Here is a 13671-nt window from a genome sequence, read left to right as displayed (position 1 = left end):
GTTTGGGTTGTTAAATTCTTTGCTGAATTTCCAAGTAAAATATTCTTGTAACAATGAAGTACTTACAGAAGCATAAGTCTGAATAGTGTGGAACAAGTTTGATGCGATTGTTTGATCAACCTTGATTTATTAGTTTTAAAAAAGACAATTTAGTAAGAATTCATAGCCTGTCGTATTACCGTATTTTCTGGGCTATAGGTTGCACCAGAATATTAGTCACGCTGTCATCATGAATCACTTTGTGTGGATTGATGAGCAAGCATAGTAATCCATTTAAATTAAGTGTGCAAAAAGTGAAGGGGGTTGAATATTTTCTGAAGCCACTGTAATCGACAGGTGAGATACGTGTAGTTTTCTATTTGTTCTTATATTGCTCAACATTTTTAAAAAAGAATTCATTTTTTTACACTAAAACTTCATCACTGGTTCCCGGCAGATTCACACTCCCAGTTAACTGATTTCATTTGTTTCACCTGTGTTTAATTAACTTTTGTTTCTCCCCCTATTTATTGTGCCCTGCTTCCCCTTTGTGGTGTGGAAGCATTGTGGATGCTACCAATTTCTACTACTGTCACATTTGGTTATAGTTTGTATTCTGTTCCATTTGGATATTTTATGTTTACCTTTCCATCCAGTAGTTATTTGCTTTGTTTTTGAGCCCTGGTTATTCCAGGAGAAATAAATAGTGTTTCCTTGCCCTGCGTTTGGGTCCTACGCCTCTCTTTCTTTCCAGTACACCACCCAGCACATAACAGCTACACAAATCCCACCATGTAAACTAAGCATACATGTATGAATCACATACACAAAAGGGGTATTTCATGTCACCTTTAAATCATATACTACTGTAGATGGTTGTAGATGTAGGTTTTTGCCAAACTATCCCTGTCCACTCTGTTCCCTTTTGTCTGTGGCTTGAGGCAAGTTTGGTCCGGAGATACTTTGGTCTGGTCTGCACATAGCTCTGACCTCAGCACTTTTTTAGTATGACTAATGTGTAATCCCATAATTTGAATTCTGTCCAGTGTTTTCTGTTTCTCGTTAAACATCCAGCTGTCTAAATGCTTGTATTTCAACCTTTTCATCCATATTTGTGCTGACAGAATCAACAGCATCTGCCCTAGTATACACCAATAAATCATCCATTCTTGCCCCAGTTTTATCTTTTAAGTCTGGCACACTGAATGCAATTCCCTTTTAACTTTTCGAAGCATCTGTATAAATCTGGAAACTGTACAGTATAAATTGTCCATCCAAAGCTTTTTATTTGGCTCTTCATTTTACTCAGGAAGCTGTTTCTGTTTTGGACGTTCCTGAGTTTGTCCATGCAAATCAACCGAATAATCAAGTAAAGCTGAATCCTGACTTCCATTGGCATTAATCCCTGTTCAACCTGCAGAGCTGATGTTGGAGTCAACCTACACTGATCCAAACATTACACACCCATAATCTAACAGTACTGGAATTAGCCCAATACCTCTGAAATGTCTCAGATGAAGCACAACACCGCCATCCTCTGGTTGGGAAAGCTATAGCTCTCACAGGCATGTTTTCTTCAAGGCTTCTACAAAATACTAAATCAAGGGTCTGCATACCTGTGTCAATTAAGATATATATTGAGATCTCAGTTATAGAGGCCTAAATAGTTTCTGAAGCCACCATATCATACATTTACATGAAGTTGAAATTCTTACATATTTTAAATCAATATTCTAGCTGTGAAGATTATTCTTTCTCTGGTTAGCCAAAGACGTATCCATTAATGGCATTTTAGCCTGATCACATTGTCTTGTAGCTTTAAACACAAAACGAGGATATTTTAAAAATAAGTTCATATATGAAGAGAAGCAGCAGAGAGGAGATAATATAATATAGCAAGAAATATATTTATATTTACATATAAATATAATATATAATAACAGTTGGTGCCCCAGGATTGGCCAGTTTTCAATAGTTGCTGCCACTGGACTGGACAAGCTCTAACCTCTGCCTTGTTAAACTCTCTGAGTGCAGGTTACCCCTCCTCACATCTGCCACACCCTAGGGTGATTCACTAAAGACACATTCATGCAGAGAGATATGATATCCCATCAGTGCCTACAATGTAACTGTATGAAGCAATGGGAAAGTATGTGAGAGTGTTTTTGCCATGACAGCATATAATTGGAAGACATACATTGTGAGAGGTCATAAACTCTGAGTGAGACAAGTGAATCTCTCAGGCCAAGGTGTTAATAAAGCATTGTATATATTGAGCACCTAGTAGCCAAAGTAGGAGTGAGAAGCCCTTCTACATCTTTTTTGGAATATTTTATTAGACTGCTTTGAGTTGGAAGTGAGAAGAGTTGAGGTTTCCTGTACCTAATATAAAAATGACATAATAATCTGTAAACTATAACAAAACCCAAAACATACTGGTCTCCTGTGAGGATGCTCTGTTTTTGGAGGTTCACATAGGAAACAAACTTTCGAGTGTATTATATTTTCCTACCCAAAATGCTGAGAGGGAGGAGCACATATTCAGAGACCTTCGAACAGGACAAGCAAAGCAAGCAGATGCTTGGGGCCCTGGAGAAAAGCTAAGGAAAGGGTGCCCCCTACTGGCTGCTAAAAACAAAGAAAACTCCAACTCTCGAGTCTAACTTCTAACAACGAGATGATGAAAGATGAAAGTTAGGAGCACTAAAATATCTGGTTCGTAACCTGACACTTTGAGTTTGCATGTTCTCCCTGTGCTTGTGTGGGTTTTCTCCAGGTCCTCTGGTTTCCTCCCACAGTCCAAAAACATGTATGTCAGGTTGATTGGTGACTCTAAATTGCCCATAGGAGTGAGTGTGAGTGTGTGAGGTTGTTTGTCTCTATGTGGCCCTGTGATGGACTGGTGACCTGTCCAGGGTGGACCCCTGCCTTTCACCTGAAACAGAGATGGAATAGGCTCCAGCAGATCCCTGGCACCCTAAATAGGAATAGGCAGGTATAGATAATGGATGGATGGAATATTCGCTAAGATTTAACTCAATGATCGCCATATTCCAGTTCAGGGGATGGCGGTACTGCACACATGTTGGCAGGCACACTGTCAATCAACAACAAAAGAAGAAGGCGTCCTTAAGTGTCCTGTGCAGGTGATGAGTCTACAGTCGATTAAAAGTACCGGCAGGGTGCGCAAAGCCCTTGTCTTCATGATGCTGTCCTCGGTGTTGGCACGAAACTTCTGCCAGGTCTCTGCTGTCCTGCGCCGCACGACGTTTGAGTCGGCTTGTCGGACCATCACAACCTCAAGTCCTAAATATGGAGACAACGGTAAAACTAATTTTCCTAGAATATAATTTACATAGACATACACACTCTGCGCACTTTATACTATAGAGCTCTATGACTAAAGCTTTCTAGTGAGCCTGGTTGGAAATATCCTATATCCTATATATAATATAACAGCTCTTCTTGTTTTGTTAATAATTTCATGGTGAAATGAAGCGATGGAAGGTTTTATCTCCATAGGACTTTTTTCTTTGGGGAAATGTTGGACTTTCCGTATCGGTCCATATTTTCTTCTTTCTAAGAGGCAAAAAGTCCAAAGTGTCTCCTATCCTGATGGTAAACGACGGTAAACACTTCTTATCTGTCCCCTATGTGGGACATGACACTTTTGCCTTCATTTGTTTATGTATTTATATATATGGAAAACATAGAATAAACATATCTATACATAGAAACATTCATAAGGGGTATAGAGTCTGGAGTTCTTTATAGATATTATCGTGTTTCCAGAAAAGAAAAAGAATGAAATGTATTGTTTGTCCTCCTTAATAAAAAGGGTGTTTTTCTCCAGTAAATCTGCATTTATGAATATGAAAGTTTGCAAATATTTGCAATTGGTCGAGTTAATACATAACTGGGAGGCGAAATAAGCCGGTTCCACCGAGCCAAACACTTTTTCCAGTCCAGGACATGTCACAAAAGGGTAGTACCAAAATAAAAGTACAGGAGTCTACAAAATCTACAGTTTACATCAATGTCCTTGGTGAATTTACACCCTGTGGATGAACTCATAAGAAACCTCTTTAGTTCTGTTAGTTATCAGGTTCCTATTAGATAAGAGGCAAAGTATGGGACAACAGTTGGTATCACAGTAATATTAATCAAATAGACTGAGTGCAATATATTAAGAGAAGAGATAGCTAAGGATTGATTCTTGTTTTTTTTTTTGTTTAAACAGTGTGAAACCTGAAGGGACTGCATCAGATACTTTTGCATAACCTCCTGTATTTTTTTTTTTTTTTTGCAATGACAATAAATAAACAATGTACCATTCCCTTTGGCAATACTGGCAAAGCTTTCTTTAAAAACCTCAAACAATAATAAAGGAGATATTGCAGTGGGAAATGATTTACAAAACCCATGTTAGTCCATCAATACCAGGTGAATTGTTATTGTTTGAGAGATCAATTGCTTTTGCGACTTCCTTGACTGGGGTTGGTTTATCACATAAGGTCATCTCATCCGTCTTTGTAGGTTTGAGAGTTCATAAGGGCGTCAGTGCATGATTGGCAACACTCTGAGCCGTACATTTTAATAGGATTTATCACAGTAATTATAAATGATCGTCTATAATAAACCCATTAATATTTCACCAGTGAATTTCATAATATGTTTTCGTAAATTGAAAAAAATAAAGTTTGTCCTTCTCCTCCCAGACACTTTTTTATTGATCGGACCAACACACCTTTTCCTTTTTGTTTGCATAATTTATCCAACTTTATTGGAAGATCAGCTAGTTTCAGTTTTTTTCTTCTTTTAGAAGAATATTTGGGTTTTTAGGAGCTTTTGGTTTGCTAGCTGCTGCTTCCTGCTTCTGAAGAGTGCAGACGCACTTCTGCTTGCTCCTGCTTCTACCAGTTTTACTTTGCTTTTATTCCTTTTTACTTCATGCATTCTTACCCAATGATTTTAAAATACACTTTTTAACATTATTTTACCCCTTTTTTAACCTCATTTGGAATTTTAGTGAGGATTTTATTTTTACTTTTATTTTTGATCAACCTTCGATGACCATGCCTCCCTTCCCTGAGGACGATCACAGCAAACTCCCACAGAAAATCACTATGCTGGAAACTAAAGTGCAAAGGTTAGAGATGTACGTGGAGATAAATGGACTATCTGGGAAAGAGGACACTAGTCTACCACTCTACCATAGTAGCAGACAAGAGCATGCTAGTATACAGATAACTAGCATTAACAAGACCGAGCAACAGGAGGGTTGCGTCCGGGTAAATAAAACTACTGGTATCAGTCCTCCTTGGAACGCTCTCGGTGCAAAGCCAAAGACAAAATCAGGACAAGCAACAGGCAGAACTCAGCGCCCAGAAATCTGTGATGCGACAGGCTGGCCAGCGTTACCATCCTCCTCAACTCCTGTGCAGAGGAAAGCACAGGCATGGATAACAGCTAAAGGCAAAAGGAGCAACAAAACTCCTAAGGAACTAACTGTACAACTAGAAAATAGATTCGCTCCACTACTGCAGGACCCTGGATCTTCATCTGATCACTTGGACAATCCCCCACATCCACAGAGACGGGTAAGGTCTGAAAACACAACAGAAGAGAGAAAACTAAGAGGAAAGCTAACAGGGCCTCAGACTCTGATTGTGGGTGACTTGGCCATAAAAGATGTGAGACGGATGTGCAGTAACAACACAAAAGTGCTGTGTTTCCCAAAAGATATGGTCTCTGACACTACTGACAAAATCCTGAGCATTGTTGCAGAAAACCCAACTGTGAAAAACTTCGTACTACACACGGGCAAATGATATTGTGAAGCAGCAGTCCGAAATCCTGAAAAAGGACTTTAATAATCTGCTAAACACAGTAAGGTCGCTAAATGCAGAAGTTTTTATCAGTGGACCTCTACCAGCAGTCAGAGGAGGAACTGAGAAATTCAGCAGGTTACTAGCACTGAACACATGGCTTTTAACTGCATGTGATGTCCACTCAGTACATTTTATTGATAATTTTAACCATTTCTGGGATCGCAGGCATCTTTTTAAGGGAGACGGATTGTCTCTAAATAAATCAGGAGTAAAAGCTTTCACCTCCAACCTATTTTTCTTCCTGCACCACAACCTTCCCTCTGCCAAGGACAAGATACGACGGGAATCTGCCAAGGACAAGATACGGGAATCTAAACAAAATGAAGAAACATCAAAACATCCAAAGCCAACACTCCCCCCCCGAATGCTCTAACATGGAGAGAAGTCAGAGTAAAGATGAGGAGGCCACACCCCCTCCACTAGCAGACACTGCCTGTGAGGATTCACTTCCCACAACCCCGCAAACCCAACCTAGTTCACCATCTTCCCGGGGCATCCCATTCCCCATCACCAAGAACCTCGCCAACCTGATGAAGCACAGCTCTACTGGGCCCAAACTGACCTCCTCCCCCAGTGTCATTTTCACCCCCAGAAGCCCCTCAAAGCGGCATGCCCCACCAATTCCTCAGCAAGCTCTGCTGCAATCATCACAATTGCAGCATCCACCATCCCCTCCTCCACGCCGTCAAGGAAATCATTCTTTGTCTCCACAGCCTGATAACAGCACAGTAAGCGCTAACTGATATGTGCTGGGTCCATCTATTGTATGCATTGATTTTGATTGTATTGTTTTAGTGGGTGACTTTAACATTCATGTTGATAATCTCAATGATGCAAGTGCAAATGAACTCTTGAACATCCTGGACAACTTTGGGCTTTCTCAGCATGTAACAGATCCAACACACATCAAGGGACACACACTGGATCTAATAATCTCTAAAGGTCTTAATATTTCTGAGGTGGTGGTGACCGATGTTGCTCTTTCTGATCATTACTGTGTTTTTTTTAAAACAACCACCCCTGCTGTTTTGAACACAGGCGAAACAGAGGTAGTCAAAAAGCAGAATATTAACGAGAAGAGCTGTGCATTATTTATTAAGGTTTTTGCACCATCACCAACCATGCCATCAGCCCGTTGATGATCTTGTAAGCAGTTTCAGTTCCAAAGTTATGACTGTTATTGATTCCATTGCCCCAATTAAGACCAAGGTATTGTCAGCAAGAAAAAAGTCAAAGTCACCTTGGAGAAAAGCCACAGTGGTTAAAATTCAGAAAAGAATATGCAGACAAGCAGAACGCAAGTGGCGAAAAACCAAACACCAGGTTCATTTCGACTTATACAAAGAGAGTCTTCACAACTATAACCAAAAACTAAAAAATGCAAGGCAATCATTTTTCTCAGAGGTTATCAATAGAAACAGCAATAATGCCCACACATTGTTTGTTTGTGAGTCTGTTGTAGACACCCAGCACCCTCTCTTCCTTCTGAACTGCTGTCCAAAAAGTCATGCAATGATTTTGCAGCCTTTTTCACAGACAAAATATTAAAGATAAGACAAACTATCTCTAGCTGCAGTCCTAGGAACATGACAATATCACTTGTGCCTCCTTGTTCTCCAGTGAATCTAGAACATTTTGATCTCCTTGATCACAGAGCTCTGGCAGAAACGCTTCTACAATTAAAATCTACATCATGCTGCCTTGATATTTTACCAACAAATTTTTTAAAAAATGTTTTTAACAGCTTAGCTCCAGATGTATTGCAGATTGTCAATAGTTCTCTTCAGTCAGGGCAGTTTCCCCAGGCCTTAAAAACTGCTGTTATAAAACCTCTTCTTAAAAAGCCTAATCTAGATGCTTCAGCAGTAAGTAACTACAGGCCAATATCAAATCTTCCATTTTTGGGAAAAATAATTGAAAAAGTAGTTTCTCAACAAATTCACAGATTTATGGTGCAAAACATTCTTTTTAATGCACTTCAGTCTGGATTTCTCGCACACCACAGCACCGAGACTGCACTTATTAAAATTTTAAATGATTTACATTTAAATAATGATGAATCCAAAACCTCTGTTTTAGTACTACTGGATCTCAGTGCTGCATTTGACACAGTTGATCATGATGTGCTGCTTGATAGACTAGAAGCGTGGGTGGGAGTTACTGGCTCAGTGTTAAATTGGCTAAAATCTTACTTACAAGATAGAGACTATTTTGTCTCACTTGGTAACTAGGAGTCTGAGCAAACAAAAATGAAATGTGGGGTTCCTCAGGGGTCTATTCTTGGTCCTCTCTTATTCAATATCTACATGCTGCCCTTCGCTCAGATTATGGAATACTACAACACTGACTACCATACCTATGCAGATGACACCCAACTTTATATTCAGTATCATCTCATGATTATAGTCCTCTAATTTCATTATGTGAGTGTATTAATCAAGTCAAAGAATGGATGCGCCAGAATTTTCTCCAGCTCAATACAGACAAGACAGAAGTGATTGTTTTTGGCCCCAAAAATGAAAGGTCAAAGGTCATTGCTCACCTTGACTCCATGTCATTGAAAGCTACAAATCAAGCCAGAAACCTTGGTGTAATCATTGACTCAGACCTGAATTTTAACAACCACATAAAATCCATCACTAAATCTTCCTATTACCACCTGAAAAACATTGCTAGAATAAAAGGTTTTCTGTCTAAACAAGATGCAGAAAAACTTGTTCACGCATTTATCTTCAGTAGGTTAGATTATTGTTATGGCTTGTTCACAGGTCTTAGCAAAAAGTCAATCAGGCAGCTGCAGCTAATCCAGAATGCTGCTGCCAGAGTCCTTACAAACACCAAGAAACTGGACCATATCACACCAGTTCTTAGATCACTACAGTGGGTTCCCGTTAGTCAAAGGATATATTTTAATATCTTATTGCTAGTTTATAAAGCACTAAATGGTTGTGGACCAAAATATATCCAAGATATATTAGTTCCCTATGAGGTTTCCAGACCCCTCAGGTCATCTGGGACAGGTCTACTGTGTGTTCCCAGAACCAGAACCAAACAAAGTGAAGCAGCATTTAGTCACTATGCTCCTCACTTGTTGAACAAACTTCCTGAACACCTGAGGTCTGCTCAAACTGTCCGCTCATTCAAATCAGGACTGAAAACTCTGTCGTTTACTGCTGCCTTCGAATAATTGTTCATCTTTGTTTCCTTAATGTGCTTTTATGTTTTATTTTAATTTACTTTACTTGATTTAAATTTATTTTATGTTAAATGTCTTTATTTTTAAATGCTCGTTTCAATACTTTTAATGTAATTATATGCCTTGTAAAGCACTTTGAATTGCGTAGTGTATGAAAGGTGCTATACAAATAAATTTGCCTTTGCCTTTGCCTTTAGATGGAGGTTTTTTTTTGCCATTCTTCAGTTTTATTAGGCTTTGCTTTGGGACTAATACATTTTCTTAAAAATGTAACCAGCTCATATTTTAGCAGTTCCCGGTTAACACCAAATTCTGTTTTTCTTAGTTTTTTCCCAAATTTTGAGATCAAAGTTTTGGTCACTTAACTCATAACTCATATTGTAATATTTATAATTATAGTACCTATAGTAGAGACAGAATTGGTAAGTTTGGTAATATTAACAGTTATAGGTTTTATAGTTCCTTATCCAAAGTCCTAGAAAGGATGTTATTGTACTGCTTGTGAAAGTATATTTTATAAACAGATAAAACTACTGGTATGTGCATTTATTATTTGAAGGAGATTGTACAGAAGTTATAGATCTGTTTTATTGGTTGTATTGACCTTTGCCCGGATCAATCACAATAAATAAGTTCCAGATAGTACTGTCAGGATTCTTGCTCATTGATGTCTTTATCAGAGTATGTAGGTTAGGTGGGGCTGTGCAGTCTCTGCTCCCTTTGATGTTAATGGTGTGTGCCAGGGGTTGCTATTATCTCCAGTGCTCTTTAGCCTTTACATTGATGAGATTTTTATTAGCTGAATAATTGTCGTACGGGACGTTTGATGGGTTGAACAATTGTTAATCATTTAATATATGCTGATTATCTGGTAATCCTTTCACCAAGCAATGCTGGGTTTCAAGTCAAGACTTATTAAATGTATCCAGATTTTTCCTTGTCAGGTCAAGTTATAAGTGTATATAAGTGTATATTACAGATCAGTTACACAATGACACAGTCATGCTGCATCTTGCATGCACAGGGTAATATGTTCTGCTGTAGTCTAAGTAAGACTCTTTAAAGCTTATTGTCCACCTCCGAACACGGTGTCCTGTGCACAAACCTCAAGAAGACCAAACAGAAGATTTGGACTGCATATAATGATTACCTATGGATCTTACTGAGACAAACAATACTTTGTAGTGCTAGTGGGTTATTATGCAGGATGGAAATTCATGTTTTCAATGCCACAATATTATATTTGACTTATGAAGTCATTTTTGCTTAAATGGCTTGAAAAATACACCATAAAATGATTGTAATCTGGCTTTGAGTGAAATCAGGTACCAGTCCACTCTCTGGGAGTACTGGTAATGTTGCTCACTAGTTGTATAACTGTGTGTATAAGTTGTTTCTTCTCTTTTTCTTCTCTTTTTTATGGATCCTGGAGTCTCTAAATAAAGATTGATTGATTGATTGATTGTAATCATACAATGTGTTTTATATAAGTTTTTGTTGATCATAAATGCTCTGCAAATGAAACCTTATCATTGCCAAACTGATGCTTATTGTGACAAAGCAAGACTCAATGTCCACAAAAGAAAACAATTTTGAGCAGTTTTAGAAAATTAATCTTTCTGTTTCTGTTTCTTACACGAAAGGCAGAAAAACCTTCAACATTAAAGCTTTATTTAGGTCTATGGAGAATATAGTGGTTTGAATTTCGGTTTAAAGTCTTATTTGAGTGCTTACTACCATAAAAATGTAGCTCAGCTATGAGTTTATTGAAGCCTGACTGTGTATTTGCTGCCACTGTTTTCAGTCTGAATGCACTGTAGCTGGTGCATTCACTGTTTGTCATGTTTTTCTTTAAAACAGCGTTTGGTTGACTGGCATTTTTGTTTCAAATGGAAAACAATAGTCTGTCGGTGGCCAGGGGAAAGCTCTAGTTTACCCTCATTACAAAACAAGAACAACACTTACCAGCACTAACAGTTGAATAAACACGGATTACCATTAAACACATGGATGGTGAGTTTGAACTACTGCAGGCTATAGGCAACAATATAGTTGCTCCAATTTGGCAAAAAGTGAATATCAATTATATAGTAAAGTTTGGATAAACATTGAATGTTTTTGCCTCAATTTCAGAGGTGACCTACCTCCAGCTGAAGACCATGCTGTCAAAGCATGACATCCAACTATTTGATGTGAGAAATCCTGATGAGTACCAGGCAGGACACATTTCAGATGCTGTCAACATCCCACGTAAGTTAAAAAACAAACCACAAAAACTTGTAGAGAGTAGTCTGAGTTGTTGTTATGGCGTTTTAAGTGTGTTTATTTGTATGTTTCTGTGAATATCAGTGGGAAAACTAGAGGAGTCTCTGAAGTTGTCCCCTGAGCACTTTGAGCAGAAGTTTAAAGTGAAGGCTCCAGGGAAAGATGATGACAACATTGTGTTTCAATGCAAAAGTGGCAACAGGAGCCTTAAAGCCTTGGGCATTGCCTATCAGCTAGGATTCAGCAGGTAAATACCAGCCAAAGAAAGTGTTTGCACTCTACTAGTCCAATTACTACATGTTTTCGTAAAGGTCATGATTCATCCAGTTATTACCCAAAGGGCAAACAAATATTTGATGAACTCTCTGAACTATAGTAGATGAACTCAATTAAGTTGCAGTCACAAGAAGTAATGTAAACCCTGCTAAACCACATCATGAGCAGTAGTTGTTGCTGAGTAGCTAAGCAGCCCTATTAATAGCACATTTTCATGTTACATAATTATTAATCACTTGTTTTGTACGGTGTCCTCAGATTCTTCACTATTGACAAAGTCACTACCATGACTTTTTAGTAGAAAAAAAAAACAATAACATACTGAACTATCTTCTTTATGTTTCTTTTTCTTAGGGCGAGACATTACAAAGGAGGATACACCGAGTGGGTAGAGAAAAAAGGAAAATGAATCAGGGCTCAGTTCTGTAATTTCGTGCAATATCTTGAGTGCAAACACAACGAATATCCAACTATTGATTATGCATATATGCAATTTGATGATAATTTATGATGTGTGCCAAATGTGTGAAAATGTTGATTAAATTATATACAAAATTCATCATATCTTTGCATATGCCTCCAACTATATAGTAATGGTTTTAGTATACTGCATATGTAGTTGGAACAAGAAAAAAACAACATATAACATTTTTTTTTCCATTTTCCATTTTGTTATTTTAATTGATTTTATTGGATTTTGCAAACATGATCCTACAAGAAAAAGCAAGACAAGACAAAAAGGAAACAAAATAAAAGCCCCAAAGCATTTTCATAAGCTTTGAAAATATTTTTTCAAAAGAGTTTCATTATGACATTCACTTTTATGTTTTTTTTGTTTTGGCCTAAAGCATGACTTCTAATGGCTGTATTCATTTTTGTGTGTAGTTTTATGGTAGATGATTGTTTTCACTGCATGAACATATTTTGCTGTGGGAAGTGCACTCTGTAAACATTTATTTTATTTACTAATGCATCAAACAACCACACATTTAACAAACAACTATATTAATCATGAACTGAAAAGAGATTTACCATTGCGAGATTTGGCCAAAATTACTTTCACATGTCCATCAAAAGTAATTTCCACGTTTTAAACGTTTTTGTTTTGAGCTGCAACGATAGGTCCATCAATAAGTGGATTTTTTTTGTGGAATTAATTGCAATGATACAAAAAATATTATTAATCATTTGAGTCACTTTTCCAGCAAAAGATCTGAGCTGGTTTCAGTTACTTTATTGAGGATTTTATGCCTATAGTTATGCAAATGCTTTTTAGTAATACTGAAAATTGAAGGTAAATGCACTTGTATATTCATTCATACATTTATTTTTGTTTACTGCTGTGTCCTGAGATTGTTTCAACACCATTCAGTACTAATTCTGCAGGTTTGAGCTGCTTCTCAGTTTACTTTACACCCATCAACAGAATTATCAATCAGAAGAATCAATATTCAAGGTTTTTGCATCAAGAGTTTGAAGCATGCATTGTTTTTTCATGTTTCCAGTTTCTGTAATCATATTCAAATGTTGCTTGGGTACAGAGATTGTGTCTGTGTGGAATAGTAGCTATTCAGTCTCTCCCCCAGAAGATGGCAGCAAAATTACAGCCAACACTGAAAATGTTTTTCCCCTCATTTTTTCCTTATCAGTGTCCTCTATCATTATTGAAGCCTTGCCCTCTCACGATGGTGGTAGTCTATAAACAAACGGTGACCGACCCATGTTCCTTGAGAGCCACTGTCCTATTTGTTTTCCAACTATCCCTGCCCAACCCACTGCTGATTACCTGGATCAGGTGTGTTCAGCCACTAAGTAGTTGGTAGGTCAGGGTTCAGGGATCGTTGGAAAACAAGCAGGACGGTGAGCCTCGAGGAACATGGGTTGACTACATCTGGTCATCTGGTCAAGGTCTGTCTTGTGACAGAATCTTGAGTAACAGCCCCGCAAACAGCTGTCCAGTCTGCACAAGGTCCAGCAGACTGGACTGGCATTCAGAGAGAAGAAGATTCCATGTCACTCTTTCCCCTTTCATTGAGGCTATTTGCAAAACCTCAACAGGACAGC

General features: G+C 38.1%; 1 protein-coding gene across 1 annotated transcript; it reads left to right on the top strand.

Moving 5' to 3' along the window:
- The first annotated feature begins 3155 nt into the window (after positions 1-3155).
- On the top strand, positions 3156-12166 carry LOC113121766 (thiosulfate:glutathione sulfurtransferase). Its single transcript, XM_026292531.1, has 4 exons — positions 3156-3303; positions 11200-11316; positions 11416-11578; positions 11962-12166. Exons 1-4 carry the CDS (start codon positions 3183-3185, stop codon positions 12014-12016), a joined length of 456 nt encoding a protein of 151 aa, XP_026148316.1. The 5' UTR covers positions 3156-3182; the 3' UTR covers positions 12017-12166.
- The last annotated feature ends 1505 nt before the right edge of the window (positions 12167-13671 follow it).

This window comes from Mastacembelus armatus, chromosome 20, assembly GCF_900324485.2.
Source record: "Mastacembelus armatus chromosome 20, fMasArm1.2, whole genome shotgun sequence".
NCBI classification, from domain to species: domain Eukaryota; kingdom Metazoa; phylum Chordata; class Actinopteri; order Synbranchiformes; family Mastacembelidae; genus Mastacembelus; species Mastacembelus armatus.
Note: the sequence above shows the minus strand (reverse complement) of the source record. Positions and strands in the feature narration are given on the sequence as shown.